The sequence below is a fragment of the Ixodes scapularis genome, unplaced genomic scaffold (genome assembly GCF_016920785.2).
Source record: "Ixodes scapularis isolate PalLabHiFi unplaced genomic scaffold, ASM1692078v2 PGA_scaffold5__190_contigs__length_132052651, whole genome shotgun sequence".
Classification (NCBI taxonomy): domain Eukaryota; kingdom Metazoa; phylum Arthropoda; class Arachnida; order Ixodida; family Ixodidae; genus Ixodes; species Ixodes scapularis.
Window position 1 is genome coordinate 55,870,801 of NW_024609880.1, and position 12,916 is coordinate 55,883,716.

The 12,916-nt window shown below is 45.9% G+C and overlaps 2 protein-coding genes across 3 annotated transcripts in view; one reads left to right on the top strand and one right to left on the bottom strand.

The window, feature by feature from the left end:
* LOC115321119 (rRNA N6-adenosine-methyltransferase METTL5) overlaps nucleotides 1-8,635 on the bottom strand; it is a 35,028-nt gene extending 26,393 nt beyond the window's left edge. The window contains exons 1-2 of the mRNA XM_029981403.4: nucleotides 8,267-8,635; nucleotides 5,724-5,835 (exon numbers count right to left, since the gene is read on the bottom strand). Coding sequence (XP_029837263.2) covers nucleotides 5,724-5,835; nucleotides 8,267-8,366 — 212 coding nt within the window. The 5' untranslated portion in view covers nucleotides 8,367-8,635. The remainder of the gene's footprint in view (nucleotides 1-5,723; nucleotides 5,836-8,266) is intronic.
* A 300-nt stretch (nucleotides 8,636-8,935) lies between these two features.
* The window catches only part of LOC8033508 (conserved oligomeric Golgi complex subunit 3), a 36,551-nt gene continuing 32,570 nt past the window's right edge, over nucleotides 8,936-12,916 (top strand). Inside the window, exons 1-6 of one of the 2 annotated variants that reach the window (XM_029981399.3) lie at nucleotides 8,936-9,115; nucleotides 9,755-9,886; nucleotides 10,246-10,307; nucleotides 11,133-11,298; nucleotides 11,359-11,433; nucleotides 11,900-11,992. In XM_029981399.3, the coding sequence (XP_029837259.3) occupies nucleotides 8,942-9,115; nucleotides 9,755-9,886; nucleotides 10,246-10,307; nucleotides 11,133-11,298; nucleotides 11,359-11,433; nucleotides 11,900-11,992 (702 nt within the window). In that variant the 5' untranslated portion in view covers nucleotides 8,936-8,941. Of the gene's footprint in view, nucleotides 9,116-9,754; nucleotides 9,887-10,245; nucleotides 10,308-11,132; nucleotides 11,434-11,899; nucleotides 11,993-12,916 lie in introns of both variants that reach the window. The other variant, XM_040500202.1, reaches the window with a different exon arrangement.

Here is a 12,916-nt window from a genome sequence, read left to right on the forward strand (position 1 = left end):
GTCGATGCGGTCGTGAGTGCCGCCACAGCGGCTGCAACGTTGCACATGGGGGCATGCGGTCTGAATGTGCCCGAACCGCCGACATTTGTGGCACTGTCGTGGTTTGTCGGTGTACTGCAGTACTCTGAAGCGTATATGCCCCACAACGACGTGTTCTGGCATGGTCTCGGTTGCAAAGACAAGTTTCACCGTTTCTGAAGCGCCTAGCCTTTTGACTAGGATGACTGGCGTAGTTGCGCTTATAGCCTTTTTGAGGTCGCTTTCTGTGATGTCCTTGTCTACGTCACGAATGATTCCTAAGGCCGAAGATCGTGGGTGAGCTTCGTAGGTCTGGACTTTGATCCCTAATAGAATTGTTAAAGTAAGGATCGTTTGCATGGAGCTGTTGTCCCGCATGTCAATTGCAAGGAGGTTCAGTCTGTAGTTCGGTCGAATTTGAATCACTCCATGGGGTGTGATGGAATCTAGCTCTTGAGATAGGGTTAGAGGGTTAAGCTTCGCGATGAGCTTTGTCGGGTCTAGGGGTTTGACGATGACCGTCCGGTTCTCGTGATGGGCATCAATGATGGTGGCTTGACTTGAAGCAGAGCCCCCGGAGAGGTGGCGTCGCTTCCTACAGTTGAGGGTCCAGCCGGAACCCTCTTTTTCTGCGTCATCTATATCGTTGTCATCGAAGCTCTCAGAGCCCGGGGTGGATTCGCTCATGGTTGCGTCGCTCGGAGTACGGGCTTCGGTCAGGATGACTGCCCAAGAGGTTTTGCGAACGCTCCCAGGGGGGTTGTAGTTTAAATTACCAAAATAATAGTAAAAAACTGATTTACTTGCAGAGGTGAGGAATCAAGCATCCGTTTAGGTGCGTCGTCGTCGTCGTCCTCGCGCCCAGGTAGGAGAAACGCGGGTTTTATGTGCGACCGTTCTAACCGTCTCAAAAGAAAGAACGCGCGAGCTTGCGCTGGTTTAAAAAAAAAGGCATCCAAAGAAAAGAGGCGGCACGCTGTGCTCTTTGTTATTATGCGTCTAATTGCAAATTGTTGTGTGTATGTTTATACAGCCGGAAGTTAGTCCGCCTCAGTGGGCGTCTGACTCTCAGCTGTAGATAAGCAATTTGGCCAGTGCGGTACAACCGCAAACCTGGTGTAGTAGAAGTAGTGATACACGACCACACGCCGGTGGGATGCTCTTCCAGATCGAAACGGGCAGGGGCGGGGTGGCTTCTGCAGCGCAAGCTTTCGCTCCAAGTGCTGCGAGCTGGTGTGCGCTAGACCATGCACTCGGCCACCGACCCCCCCCCCCCCCCCTTGTGCGTCTAATTTATATACAGGTATAAATATTTGCAGATCGACGATGGACGTCGATCGTCTCGAGGTAATGTAACGTAATAACATTATATAAATAATAAACTTGTTGAAGGACTCAACAACTCAATTTTTTTAATTCTTGGATTGTAATATGGCCGTAGCCTATTGTACTTGCTGTTGATGAAGAGCAATATGGGGTGACGAGGTAATGATTAAATAATGAGGCTCTATAAGGACGACGACATTAGTGAGTGTCGAACCACAACGTACAGTGCCATACTTGTTTCAAGTATCGTGTACCCAAAGACTTTCTTCTCCCGCAAAAGGATATGGTAGAATAAATGAGGATGCTACTTTACAACTGTATGTGGAACAGGAAAACTGCACTGCGCAGAAGTGCGGCTTATTCGTTAATAAGAGGGACGGATTTCTAGCAGCATTCCCTGATTGATTACTTGGAACAAATGGCCTCATTGACGTAAAGTGTCCCCGTTACAAAAGATTCTTGAAGCGTACTTAAACCGCAAAGGAGTATGAGGCGAAAAATAATAAAAACGAGCCTGGTGTGAAAGGTCCAAATCACCCACCATGGCTTCTACTATCAAATACAAGGGCAGTTACACAATACACAAAGAGAGTTTTGTGATTTAGTTATATTTACACTCAAGGACGTTGATATCCAACGTATACGGAGAGATGACACCTTCTGGTCAACCAACATAGAGCCTTTTCTACTCAAGTTTTACATGGAAGGCCCGACTTCCGCTGAAATTCCTCACGTAGACGGGTTGTCCGACCGAATAAACTGCCATTACTCCCGATCTGGGAATCTCTCGATCTTTGTTCGTAGGTCATAGTATCATGAGATCGAGGGGTGTGGCTCTTCGTCCGCCGAATATTGTTTCGGCGGGTGTTTTTACCGTGTAAGATGAAACCGTCACGTGCTGCTGGAACAACAACCTGGCGATTCTTCACTGAACTGCTTCTTCCGTAAGCTTCAAAAGGGCTTTTTTTTTGTTTCGCACACCATCTGTTCTGCATGCCCGTTAGTTGCAGGATGGTATGGTGCACTAATGTGATGCCTGATGCCGGTTTTTTTTCTTCAAAAACTTGTTTATTTTGTTTGAAGGAAGATTTGGCGCGTTATCAGAGAAAAGTATTTTCGGTAGGGCAAAAGTAGGTAAAAGAGACCGTAGAACGTCAATGACATGTTTGGACGTCGTGGCAGGCATCGTGTAAACTTCCAGCCACTTAGAGTACGGATCGCCCATGACTCTGCAGAGGCGGATACGTTTCGCCACCCACCGATTGAATAGTCGATCGTTTTCAGTTACTGTTCATGATGGCGTTGGACTCAAGGAAGACTTCGAGTCTTTCCAGAAAGTTAGCCTAGGTGCCAGGACTTTTGTCGAAAGCGGTAAGTGTTCGAAACGTCGACAACGTCGGTAGCCACGTGTTGTGCTTGACACTGGACTCTTACCATTCGCTGAGACGAAACTTGCTTGTTCGTCTGCCACGAGTCGTCCGATATCAGGTCATCACCCCAACACCATCTCCCGACAAAAACGCATGTCCATAGTTAGCAATCACGTGAATTTATAAATTTCCGAACGCTCATAACTTGCCGTCGCTAAACACCATTCATTCATAGCGTCCTCATTGCAAATAAACGCCTCCCTATTTCTTCTGATGGTTTTCATCATATTCCTCCTAAGCTGTACTTACAACATTATGTGTGTCGGTACTTCCGAACATATTGCAACGGCGTTTGTTTTCTGGGAACCCCCCCCCCTCCCCCCTGTAATGTAACAACCTTTACAACATCTTCCGAATCCCATGAAACACAATATATCGTGACGTTATTTTAGTCGTCATTAAAATGGTGAGGTAAGTATCGTAAATCGCGAAGCCGTTCACTAGACGTCCGCTTCCACGGTGTCTTGGAAGATTGAGTCTACTGAGCGTGCATTCCTGCAGAAGAAATTTTCATTGATAGAATATTGACACGTCAATCAACATTTGATTCCTTCTTGGTAAGATTTATTGCGAAAGCCCGTTACAACCGCCGAACCGCATCTCCCTATATCAGAGAACAATTTATACTTAGCCTGACATTCTCGGATACATCCGTTTGATGGGCCACGCTACTTGAGCTAGCTGAGCACAGCTGGCAGCGGCGCGAGCAAGGCCACGAGGGGAACGTGATGGTGCTCGAGCCATCCCACTGTTAACCAATGTTTCGGCCACCCCACGGGTACGTGTCGCCATCTATTGGTTGAACTAAAGCCTTGTTCAAGATGGCTGCCGTGGGACCGCAGCCTTAAGGTTTATTTTTGATAGATTTTGGAGTGTTTTTTGGGAAAGGTTTTATTTGTTCCCACAAATTCTGTGATTTTTAATGTCAGACAAAAATAGGAGTTTGTTGGGGCTTTTGTAGAGGAAAACGAGATGCGGGCGAAGGGTTCTCCACCCTCGATGGGACAAGTGCGTGACCCGGATGCCAGGAAATCATTCTGGCACTGGTAAGAGAAAGAAATGAGATAAAGTTTGTGGTTTCTGAAGAGAGCAACGGCCTCGCAAACAGTTTGCAGAGGTCTATATGTTCCAGGTCCATACAAAATGATGTTGTAGCCAAAGATTTCTTCCTACGGAGCTTGCATTTTTATTATTCAAAAACAGCTTCAATTTGGAATTTTTCAGTTTTCCCCAGTTTTCATAAACCTGGCCCGAGAGTTCATTGCCAAGGTTTACCGGTAATACAGTCTAAGCTCATTACAACAGACATTTGGATATAACTTACTGATTTGTGAAGTTCGGTTACTTTTCCTGTGCGTACCATTGACTCAACTTCATATCTTCATACAACATACTCCTTTTACAACAGACCGAAATCTCGGTCCAAATCAAGGTCTGTCATAACGAGCTTAGACTGTATTGAAAACACAGAACCCCGTTACCTGTACTCCTGAAATTCTGCAATATAAAGTTATACTTATTTTGCATAACTGGGGTTGGTGTTCATCACTGATTACTTTTGATGCATTCCTACTGCGAGCGGGAAATTGTTGAAAAAATAAAATAGAAAAACATTATGAAACAATTTATTTCTAGGGCACGTTTTCATACTACATTACAACTTAAACAGTAAATCTGGAGCTAACCTGCAAGGTGGTGGTTGAAGCTGGATTCTACCATTTCTATCATTTTTCTTACCCTGTAGGTGACCAATATACAAGTAACATAATAACACTCTGTTCCTTTTCTATAGTATAACATGTAAAAAAGGCTGCATGAACTTAAAAAAAAAGTTCAACTTAAAATTACAATATGGTCCCTTGAAGAAGCAGTGTGACTTCTACCATCTCACATATTTCCCCCAGGTGAAAAAGAGAAAAATCTTTTGGGGGGTGTTCTATTTTTGTACAGACAAAATGCCATAGTAGGATTTGGCACCTTGACTGCTCGGAATTTTTTTAGAAAATAGCAGAACCTGAAAACCCAATCGGCTCAGACAACCCGACAAGGCTACAGGGTTAAGAATTCTTCCTGAAGAACAGGCAAAACCACCATTAACGGAGACCAGTGGAAAACGTCATCTATGATTTTCTTGGTATCTTGGTGCATCGACAGCTCCATGATAAGAAACCATCTGCTAGTCTCCAAGTGCAGAGACTAACTTCTATATTCATTAGAATGGCAATGCAGTGTACCGATAATGCAGTTGCTATCAAGAAGGCTGTGCGGCTGCTTAGAATTTTTGTATGTGACTAAGTAGTGCTTTTATCAACTTTTGTTTAACATAAACCAATTTATTCCCTGAACTGTGCACTTTTTTTTATAAAAACGGTTGACCTGAACTTAGCCGACAGCACAAGAGGACGAACGACTGATGTCGTGGTTGCGCACTCTTATCTGCGAGGTAAGTGGAGGCTAACCATCTGTAGTTCCCACTTCCACGAAAAGTGACTTATGGACACAAGTAGTATACCATGAACAACAAGGCACTACTAAAATGGTGGCAAGATGAGAAAGGGCAGTCAACACACACAACTACCTATCAAGTTTTCACCAATTCAGAGTAGTTTTCTGATTCTTTTTAGGTACCACTACCATTAATCAAAAGAGAATAAGTAGAAACATATGTCCGTCTTTTGACATATGAATGTAACTGCCTAAATACTGCCTTTTTTCTACCATTAGGATGAAAAAAGTTAGAAGGACATTTGAGCCAACATAGATGGCAGTGAATTTCAGAAATGTCCACTGCAAAAAATACAAGTATCCAGTACTGCCTTCCCCTCAGTCGACGCCAATGCGTCTTTACAGCAACGCGCTAGGCGAGGATACCAAAAGAACTTCCTGGTTCCAAATGTGGAAAGAAAATGACACCGTTACAAAATTTGTAATACACTCTTGCATACTTACCCAGCATTCAAAACTGACGCTGCAATGCTCAAGATGCCGCCACCACAGCCAAGATCGGCAACATGCTTTCCAGTAATCTCGCCTTGACTGAAGACGTAGTGCATCATTTCCGCTGAAATGAGCAATGATTAGTGTCAATTCTGCTCAGACGTGCACCACCAGTCCCTACAGTAGGGAGCTGCACGTCACTTAGCCACTCTCTGAGCCGGGCACACATGAAGACGTCATAAGCCCAACGCTTCTCTCAAAAGACGGGTCTCTGCTGCGCTAGTAAGTGCTTGTTTTGGTTTACCCTCGTTTTTGATGATGCCCTTTAGCATTAGATCACAAGAAACTTGATATACTAGTTTAATCTTGAAACACTTGCACATGATATCGCTGCCCAGAAGACTTCTCTGGTTTGTCTGTGCTGTTGGATGCTCATTTCTGCTTTGTTGCAGCTTTGCTAAGATAACAAGAAAAAAAGCCGGCGGCTATGACTCTGTTTGGACCGACACTCAGAGCAATAGGTCGATCTCACCAGCCAGGCTAGCTATGCCGCCGCTACCGTGATGCATTGAGGAAACTTTAGTTTTTCTGCACATGGGGCAACATCGCTGTTGCGCCATTCCCCCTTGAAACTTGACCCCACAAGAGGCAACCGCCACGTGGGGCCTGCCTCCTGTGGAGTTAAGTCATGGCAGTGTCACACATGTGCCGAACGCTTGGTGAGACTGGTCTACTTGAGAGCCTGATGGATGCTCACTTTTAGTGCTTCACACCCGAGTGTTCAATGCGCCATCCAGCCCTTAGTGGAAGTCAGCGATGTGCATTGGCACAGTAAAATATTTAAAGGCTTCAGGAACAGGTGCTTCATAAATCAAGATTGAGGTACGAAACAAAGCACGCAAACTAATTATTAGAAACCTTAGAAGAGAGTGAACTGCAGAAAGTGATTCGCAACAAGTTTCTAGTTGCTGGTTATTCCCGTGTGCGCCACGGCAGAGGCATCACCCTCTGGCCATAATCATACCAAAGGCTTTCAAAAGCAATGTCACATAGTTCAAAAAGACACCCACTATTGATGAGCCAAGAGTTCCAGCAATGGAAAGAGCAGAATGGCCCCAGCAAAGTCTGCTTTTTTGTACAGTGATTCCTTACGAACATCGTTATAAGTACAGCGAAATAGGAGACACTATTTTGTTTTAGGTTTGTTTCTACGCATACTGCTTTTCTTGTTTGACTGGGTTCGTATTTTCATTAAAAAGATGTACTCTCTGCTCTCTCAGCTTTGTGAAAAAAAAAAAAAAAAAAATCTGGGTTGGAAAAGCAAGGATATATAAAATTTAGGGCAGTTCCCATGCAACAAGTTCCATTCCCTGAAAGTTTGCACGGATATTAGTAGTTCACGGGTTCATAAATGAAGGACTCGCCTACTCAAATTTGGACACGGACAAACCAGGTTCTTATTAGAATGAAATTAAATGCACAGGTGCAAGCGAGCTGGACAAGAATGATGAAAATAATCCCTGGAGAAGGGGAACAAGAGGGACAAAGGACAAACACAAATCTCCAAACACAGCTAGGTGACTGGTGAGCGACCGAAAAAATCCACCTGGTCCGGGTATCGAACCCGGGACCTCTCCATTACAGGTGGAGCGCTCTACCAACTGAGCTAACCAGGGGTAGAGCAAACGGGTTTTATCAGCCGCCACCAGTCTAATACCAACAAGGGTGAAGCTTGCAATTCAAGGTTATTATTAGAATGCAATTAAATGCAAAGGTGCAAGCGAGCTGGACAAGAATGATGAAAATAATCCCTGGAGAAGGGGAACAAGAGGGACAAAGGACAAACATAAATCTCCAAACACAGCTAGGTGACTCGTGAGTGACCGAAAAAATCCGCCTGGTCCGGGTATCAAACCCGGGACCTCTCCATTACAGGTGGGGCGCTCTACCAACTGAGCTAACCAGGGGTTAGACGTCAGTAGAGCAAACGAGTTTAGAGCGCTCCACCTGTAATGGAGAGGTCCCGGGTTCGATACCCGGACCAGGCAGATTTTTTCGGTCGCTCACCAGTGACCTAGCTGTGTTTGGAGAGTTGTGTTTGTCCCTCTTGTTCCCCTTCTCCAGGGGTTATTTTCATCATCTTTCATCAAACCAGGTTCACTCGTCGTGTAGTGCTTTGCTTAGAGCCTCTGGTTAGTGCCCTTTCAAATTTAAGACTTCATTTCGCCACTGCACACTACGAAATGACGAGCAATTAAAGTCCAAGAGGAAGGAAACAACAGTGTGTGGAACGATTAGACCAGAGTACCTCAAGTTCCGCCAACTGAGTTCTGCTAATAAAGATGAATGAATAAATGAATGAATGAATAGACGAGACAGAGGAGCCAAAGCACGGCGGGGAGCAACAAGCGAGTGCTCGAGGCCGGGAATTCGAAAGAGATGCCCTGCCGTTTTCATGGTACGAAATCCATCATCGGTACGAAATCCGTCCAAAGTTTGTGGTTGAGGGTGCGCGGAACGGCACTCCGTCGAGAAGACCGGAACGCAGGCATTACCTGAAATGTCGGGAGGCGTCGGGTACTGTTCCAGGTGGACATTCGGCGCGTCGAACGTGTCCACATCGTCCAGAATGCTCTTCAGATGCTTCAACTTCATGGCAACACCAGAGGAGAGACCTGACAGTACGCAAATTCAAATTCAAATTCAAATGCCGGGGACCGGGGGTCTGCATATGAACATTCGTTCCAGAGTGTAAACAGCGAAACAACAAACACGAAGACCAGATGGCGTGGAATATACAGTGAATGAGTGAAGCGTGAGGCCCTGGGCGCCGTGAGGCGACCAACCAATTTTCAATCTGTGAACACACACCAAAACACAACACCGACCGCACGACAACAACACGACGAACACGACCACCACCACACTACACCAACTACACCACATGTAGTGTCGAACATGATGATAATGATGATAATGATGATGATGATGATGACACGTACGTACATGAAGCGCCATCTCTCTGAAGTATGCTCTGAAGTAATGAAAAACATAACAAACTTACGCTTAATAATGAACGGACAATATGATGCATCTGTTTTAATATATATTACTCTCTAAAATAATATATTTTTAATTGTTTAAAATTATAAATAGATTAGTTTAAAGTTAATACGACACACAGCGCCACGCCCCCACGTTCCGGCGAAGCCGAAACCACAGTTGCCAAAATGCGTGCATGTGGCAACATGGCATCCGTGTCGAATGTAAACATGAAGGAGATCAAGGAAAAACTAGAAAACTGGGATCACCCTTCCGAGCCCCTCGCACCGCTGTCTGAAACACAGCGAGACGGAATTTCACAGCTGATGGCTCACGTCGCCGAGCGGCCCATGCCAGTCGGGGTGATGATTCGTTTTTATCAAACGCCCCAACTTCCGTGCGACTAACTACGTGTTTCTGGGACCCTATGTTCCACAGCTCTACAAATTACCGCTTATTACGAATTAGGTACACCGAGGTATTGGCAGCCGTGTGGCGAAATAAGACACTAGAATACGCTCGGATATTTTTTTTTCGTTACACGTTGCCACTACGCCGTTAAGATGAGGGTTGAATGGCTCACCGTTCCGCAGGTTTCGTCATGACTAGGTTACTACAGCTACAGGTAACCAAGATGTGATCTGCTGCCATGAGTTCATAGGTCACGACAACTGCGTGATGCACGTTAAAAATACCAGGTTATTAGTCGCAGGTCGGATTCAAATTTCTTCTCTCCAACGCTGACTCCTGAACTAAAAGGGAGCGATCTCCGATAGTTCTGATACAGCTACGTCAGAAATTATTTGTATTTTGATGAAAGAAGTGACCGTTGATAACTTCCGGGTGATGTTGTTGGTGACTGTTTGGTCTCTACTCATGGTGGATTTTGTCGTCCCGAACACCTGTACACTGCCCAAAGGCTGTGCTGGTTGAATCACCGGCTTGTCAAATGATTCGCCGCAGCAGCGGTGAATAATTTTACTCATTTGTCGACGATGCAGATGAAAGTAAAGGTGCCTGTGAGTCCGGACCACGATCGCGACACGCCACCGCCCATTCCGGAATTCTCTGAACTGCCAGAATGCTTACAAAAGGTGCTCAAGGGTGACACCCAAATCACAAACGCACAGCAGGTCAGTGTACCTTTTCCTTCGAGCCTGGAGCGTGTCTCCGACTGGTGTCCTCACGTGTGCTCCTTGGGTTTGTGCCTGATGACGTCGTAGAAGTGTCCTGCAGTTGCATGCCACAATCCTGTGGTGGCAGTGCAGAGGTGTCTATGGATGCTGCTGACGCCTGTTCCACTGAAGTTCGCTCTCCCGCTTGACAGTCCATGGAAGCTGACACAATTTATCGCCGTTTTAGAGCCACCCTTGATGCATGGGCGATACGGACGCTATTCACACCAGTTGCGGACGCATTCCAGGCGTGACGGTTTTGCTAAGGTTGACTTCCAGGCGCTTATGACAGCTGTGTTGATTGTGTCTTTCCGCAGTTCCTGACCTGGTTCTCCGAAGTAGAGGAGAAGATGATGGAGGAGAACGACTGGGAGTACACGTACGTCTGAGTTCCTTTCTACCTCGGTCGCCCCCATCACTTAATGTTTGTTTTAGAGCACCATGCTTCATCGAACAAAGCTCTACCCACAATGTTTCATCAGAGATGGTTTAACTCAATGCAAGGAGCAAGTCGTCTGCTTCTTTGCATGGGCTGTGATTACGTCAGAACGACATGTGAGTTAGGATTGGCTTTAATTGGAACGATAGTGGGTAGACCTCGATGCTAGATGCTTTGAGGTCTACCCACTATTTTTTTTTTTTATCAGCTAATAAGAGCTTGGCGTTCCGACATCATAGCAAACCCTGTGCAACAAGCTGATGAACTTGCGCTCCGCATAGCAGTTGTCATTTTAGTAAACAAGTCTTATGCGTGATGACAGATAGCTTAGAATGAAGATGGGAGCTGCTGGCGTCATGAGATCACTGGGCACTTTACTGTACCACTGTTGTTTTTGGTCGTGTTTGTGCCGACTGAAGTATAAAGGCAGGAAACTGCCCACCCTTGGCAGTGCGAACCTCGACGAGCGTGTAGTCTGCAAGCGTAGTGAGCGTCCCTTTGGTTTACTGACACGTTAAGTCACTGTCTACAGTAAATCCAGCTTCCCAAGTAACGCATTGGCATCGGAATGGAGAGGACCGGGGTGGTTCGCCTTCGCAGACATGTCGGACAAATTCGAGGGTGGGGGAGGGAAATTCTGTGCCCCTCCCATTGCCCCCAGGTATCCTCACGGAATAACCAGGATGGTGACTATGACAGTGCTCTCCTTTCGTTGCTCAATATTAGTTCACATAGATAATACTTTAATGATGTTGGTTTGTGCAGAGAGTATGTAAACACCACAACGGCCTACTTGAGCCAGTGCTGCGAGCTGCTGAGGGAGATTGACACATCGATGGCTCAGCTGAGGCTGCTTCAAGAGGAATATCTGTTTGTGTCAAACAAAACAAATGCGCTACACGAAGCCTGTGAACACTTGCTGGAAGATCAGGTCTGTATTTTGACATGTCGGAACATTTGTGCACTTTACTCACACCCCGTTGCTTTTCAGTCAAAGCTCATGAACGCCGTCGAAACCATTGCGGAGAAACTTCGCTACTTTACGGAACTAGACACTCTTTCTCAGGTAAAATATCTCGTGTCTGTGGCGCCCTGACAGTTCGATCTCGCATGGCCTAATAATTATCTTAGCAAAGTGCTACGCTATTTCTGCAGTGCTAACCAGCAGCTGAGACTCTGCTTCGGCCATACCGCAGCCGACAGGGCAGTGGGAGCTACGAGTTCATAGGACCAGTCGTACGTCAGTCTTTTGCCGCACGATCACGCTCTCGCCCATACTCACGCACGAAGAATGGAGTCGGGTAATGAAAAAGAGGCGATTGATTAGCCTGGCAGACATGTAGCTCCCGCTACCCTGTCAGCTTAGGGGTGACGGAGTGTGGCGTCATGGTCGAACGTTGTAGACACTGCCACCGAAGTGCGTTAAGGTTGCCAACAGGTTCTTGCATTGTATTTGTTGGCAGGTTGATTAAATGTCGACGTGTTTGGCTGGAGCTTCTAAATTTTCTCACGAGACTTCTGTTGCTTTTCAGAAAATTGGATCACCAAACACCTCCGTGTTGAGTGAGACATTCGTTCCGCTGCTTACGAGGCTTGACGAGTGCATCCACTACCTCGAAACAAATGTATGTGTACTTCCGCAATTGGCTTGAAGATCTGAATTGTGATTTTATTGCTCTTTAGAGTGGCCATAACGCTCTTCGTGACTTGTGTCCTTGCATCAACACCCTTGTTAAGTTCATTCTTCTGACAAAAGCCTGCGTGATGTCAGCTCTGAAAATATCAGTGTTGGCTTGCAGCTCAGTAAAAGCGAGAATTAGAGATGTACTCGCATAAATCACGCTTTAAGTAACTTACCCTGATAGGAAGGAAAGGTGTAGACTGGGCTTCGAGCTTTTTCAGCGCAAGAGCCACTTTTATTGCTCTTTAGCGTTAAATAATGTCCTCCGTGTCCTACAGGCTCCTTGCATTTATGACAAAATGTGTTACCAGACCCAGCACCAGTTTTATTATTGGCATCCCCATACTTCGCAGCATTTTTGTTAGTTCTCAACTTAAACGAGACAATGTTTGAAAATTCGTTGCGGAAGGTTGTAGAGTGGTGGATGAAACAGGTGGAATTTCTTCTAACACATGTCACCAATCGAGAGTGACTGTACGCAAAAAAAAAAGAAGTTTCGAGAGAGTCGGTGTTTACAAGTTTCTCGAGTAGTTTGTTCTAGTCTACAACAGTCTGTGGAAAGTAGGCATCTTTTTTTAAAAACATCCTTGTGGCAGAAAACCGACACGTTGCTTTATCGTGCTTTTTCTATAGTCGCTGACTGAATTAGAATGACAGGGCGTGTCTTTCGAGTGCCCTGCCTCCAGGACGCGCTCCGTGCCTTCCATTGTGCTTTGGCTATGCGCACGCGCTCGAGGTACGCGAGACGCCAAAGCGTTGTCGAAGGTCGAAAGCTGGCGTAAGAGGCGGTACAAATGAAACTCCTCCCTGCCTTTCTCACCTTGTCGGTGACTATAGTTGGTCGGTTAGTGCCAGGTGTGACATGGCT